We start from the raw sequence: 2,789 nt of genomic DNA on the forward strand, positions 1-2,789 counted from the left end.
TCACACTGTACCTGTTGTTTTAGGCAAAGCTTATACTTATCCAGTTCAGTGAGTTGATGAAGCGTTGGCTGGTTAGGAAACACATTTCCTCTGGCATACATGGAGGTCTGGACGGGGGCAAAACCTGCAAAGATAAAATAGAACAGCCATATGCATTGTGTGTACATGTGTATTACATTCACGTGAAATTATTGGTTGTCTGCAATGTGCCAGCTGGTGCAGTGACTGGCTACCTGAGACTGTGTTGATGGGAGGCAGTCTGTCCTCTCTCTGGGTGGGCCTGGTGACTGTGGCTTTATTCTGAGAGGTCTCGGGGTTAAGCCAAGCTTCCTCATTCTGCCTGTGCATATGCTTCAGGTCAGCTAGTGAGAAAAAACATAGGACGTTTTTTAATTTACAAGACCCTTGAAGTAAAACTTTTAACCACAGTAAAACCAGACCAGCAACCTTTTTACCCCACATGGTAGACATGTTAAAAATGTGGCCTTCTGCAGTGTGAAAATATCAAATCTTATTTGTATATCCCTCTTTACAAACAATGTCACAGAGGGCTTCACAGATCAGATGAGCACCTATATATAGTGGGCATAAGCCTGTAGCGTGAGCTACTTCATGGCAGTTAAAGCTACTCTAGTCCACCTTGTCCCAGAAACACTTCAGACAGAACTGTCTGATATCAATCTAACACAATCCACGTATAATATCCTGTAAGGTGAGCTAAAAGGGGATGCAAATGAAACATGCTACAACGTACTAATGAGGTCCCCTCGGGTGTCTCTGAGGGGTGCGCCGCACCCTCCCCGGCCCCATGGGTTATAGTTTCTTATTTCGGCCTCCATCTTGGCCTCAGCCCGGTCCCTCTCCACCTTCTCCAGCCTCCGGCACTCCTGCTTCTCCTGGATCTGCAGGGATTCAAGGTTATGAAGGAATATGGTGAGGAATACTGACTCCCCTGGAACCACATGTACCAGAGGTTTGAGGATAGACTCAGCGTACACATTGACATCATCATGAACATCAGACTGACTTTCAACTTGTGGCGCAAATTGAATAATTCATCTTTTGTGAATAAAGATTGTCAGAATTAATACATTCATTGCATTTGGTGTATTTTGGTGCTGTATCCCAACAGATAGAGGTGGTGGTGGTGGTGGGGGGTCACCTGCTGTTCCAGTTCCTCCTGGTAAGTTGGTGCCCTCCTCTCCACAGGCTCCAGCCTGCTCTCTCTAAAGGGAGGTCCACCCTCCTCAGCCCAGGGACCCCTGCTCTCGGCCAGGTGGTGCCCCCAGTGCGCCCCTGTCTGCTGGTTAGCAAACATACTCCTGGATTTCTCAGTGGTCTGGACATGATCAAAACCTGCAAAGAATAAATATATTATAACCATGTGTATTCCATGCACGTTAATGTATGTGTTGTCTGCAATGTGCCAGCTGGTGCAGTGACTGTCTACCTGAGACTGTGTTGATGGGCGGCAGTCTGTCCTCTCTCAGGATGGGCCTGGTGACTGTGGCGTTTTTCTGAGAGGTCTCAGGGTTCAGCCAAGCTTCCTCATTCTGCTTGTGCATCTGCTTCAGGTCAGCTAGTCAGACAAAGTACAGTCAGACACTTCACACAGAAATATCTGCCATCAATTGAACTCCAATCAACTTATGCAATCCTGTAGGGTGAGCCAACATGGAATGTAAGTGAAACATGCTACAACGTACTAATGAGGTCCCCTCGGGTGTCTCTGAGGGGTGCGCCGCACCCTCCCCGGCCCCATGGGTTATAGTTTCTCATTTCGGCCTCCAGCTTGGCCTCAGCCCGGTCCCTCTCCACCTTCTCCAGCCTCCGGAGCTCCTGCTTCTCCTGGATCTGCAGGGATTCAAGGTTATGAAGGAACATGGTGAGGAATACTGACTCCCCTGGAACCACATGTACCAGAGGTTTGAGGATAGACTCAGTCAGCGTACACAATGACATCATAATGAACGTGAGACTTTCAACTTGCGCAACTAGAATAATTCATCCTTTGGGAATAAAGATAGTCTTGTATTTACTTTTATCAGGTTATAAAAGCATAATGATTATTTCATAATGAAACAGAGTCGCTAAAGTGTCTAAATGGGAAGGATCCACTTTGTGAATTAAAGTAACGTATAAAAAACACAAATCTACTTTGATGTACAACTGCTCTATTTCATCTGACCAAAAGGTCACCTCCCTCCTTTTCTCTACCCTTCCTGTCAAAACCTTACATATCCACCATCATAAGGTCCAACTTGGAATCTCAGTCACCACATCTCAATTTCAACCACAACATCTCAAAGTTGATAAAGAACATTCCATGTTCTACAGTTCAGTCCACATGTTGGTGAGTTTGTTCTTTCAATCCTGAAACATTATCTATGAGTAGAATTAATTGCATTTGGTGTATTTTGGTGCTCTATCCCAACAGATAGAGGTGCGGGGGGGGGGGGGCGTCACCTGCTGTTCCAGTTCCTCTTGGTAAGTTGGTGCCCTCCTCTCCACAGGCTCCACCCTTCCCAGTCTGGTGGTCCTGCTCTCTCTAAAGGGAGGTCCACCCTCCTCAGCCCAGGGACCCCTATCCTCGGCCAGGTGGTGCCCCCAGTGCGCCCCTGTCTGCTGGTTAGCAAACATACTCCTGGATTTCTCATTGTTCTGGACATGATCAAAACCTGCAAAGAATAAATATATTATAACCATGTGTATTCCATGCACGTTAATGTATTTGTTATCTGCAATGTGCCAGCTGGTGCAGTGACTGTCTACCTGAGACTGTGTTGATG

The 2,789-nt window shown here is 46.7% G+C and overlaps 1 protein-coding gene across 1 annotated transcript; it reads right to left on the bottom strand.

Moving 5' to 3' along the window:
- Nucleotides 1-358: 358 nt before the first annotated feature.
- Nucleotides 359-1,353, bottom strand: LOC134029328 (centrosome and spindle pole-associated protein 1-like). Its single transcript, XM_062473414.1, has 3 exons — nt 1,163-1,353; nt 748-902; nt 359-362 (listed from the first exon to the last, which is right to left on the bottom strand). The coding sequence occupies exons 1-3, from the start codon at nt 1,316-1,318 to the stop codon at nt 359-361; spliced, it is 315 nt and encodes a 104-aa protein (XP_062329398.1). The 5' UTR covers nt 1,319-1,353.
- Nucleotides 1,354-2,789: the final 1,436 nt, after the last annotated feature.

Source organism: Osmerus eperlanus, chromosome 11 (assembly GCF_963692335.1).
Source record: "Osmerus eperlanus chromosome 11, fOsmEpe2.1, whole genome shotgun sequence".
NCBI classification, from domain to species: Eukaryota; Metazoa; Chordata; class Actinopteri; order Osmeriformes; family Osmeridae; genus Osmerus; species Osmerus eperlanus.

Bases quoted from the DNA above. Each gene is read 5' to 3' on its own strand.
- LOC134029328 (XM_062473414.1), bottom strand. From the start codon at position 1,318: ATGTTTGCTAACCAGCAGACAGGGGCGCACTGGGGGCACCACCTGGCC. The intron at 903-1,162 runs GTGACCCCCCAC...GAATCCCTGCAG, and splicing joins AGGAGGAACTGGAACAGCAG to ATCCAGGAGAAGCAGGAGTG.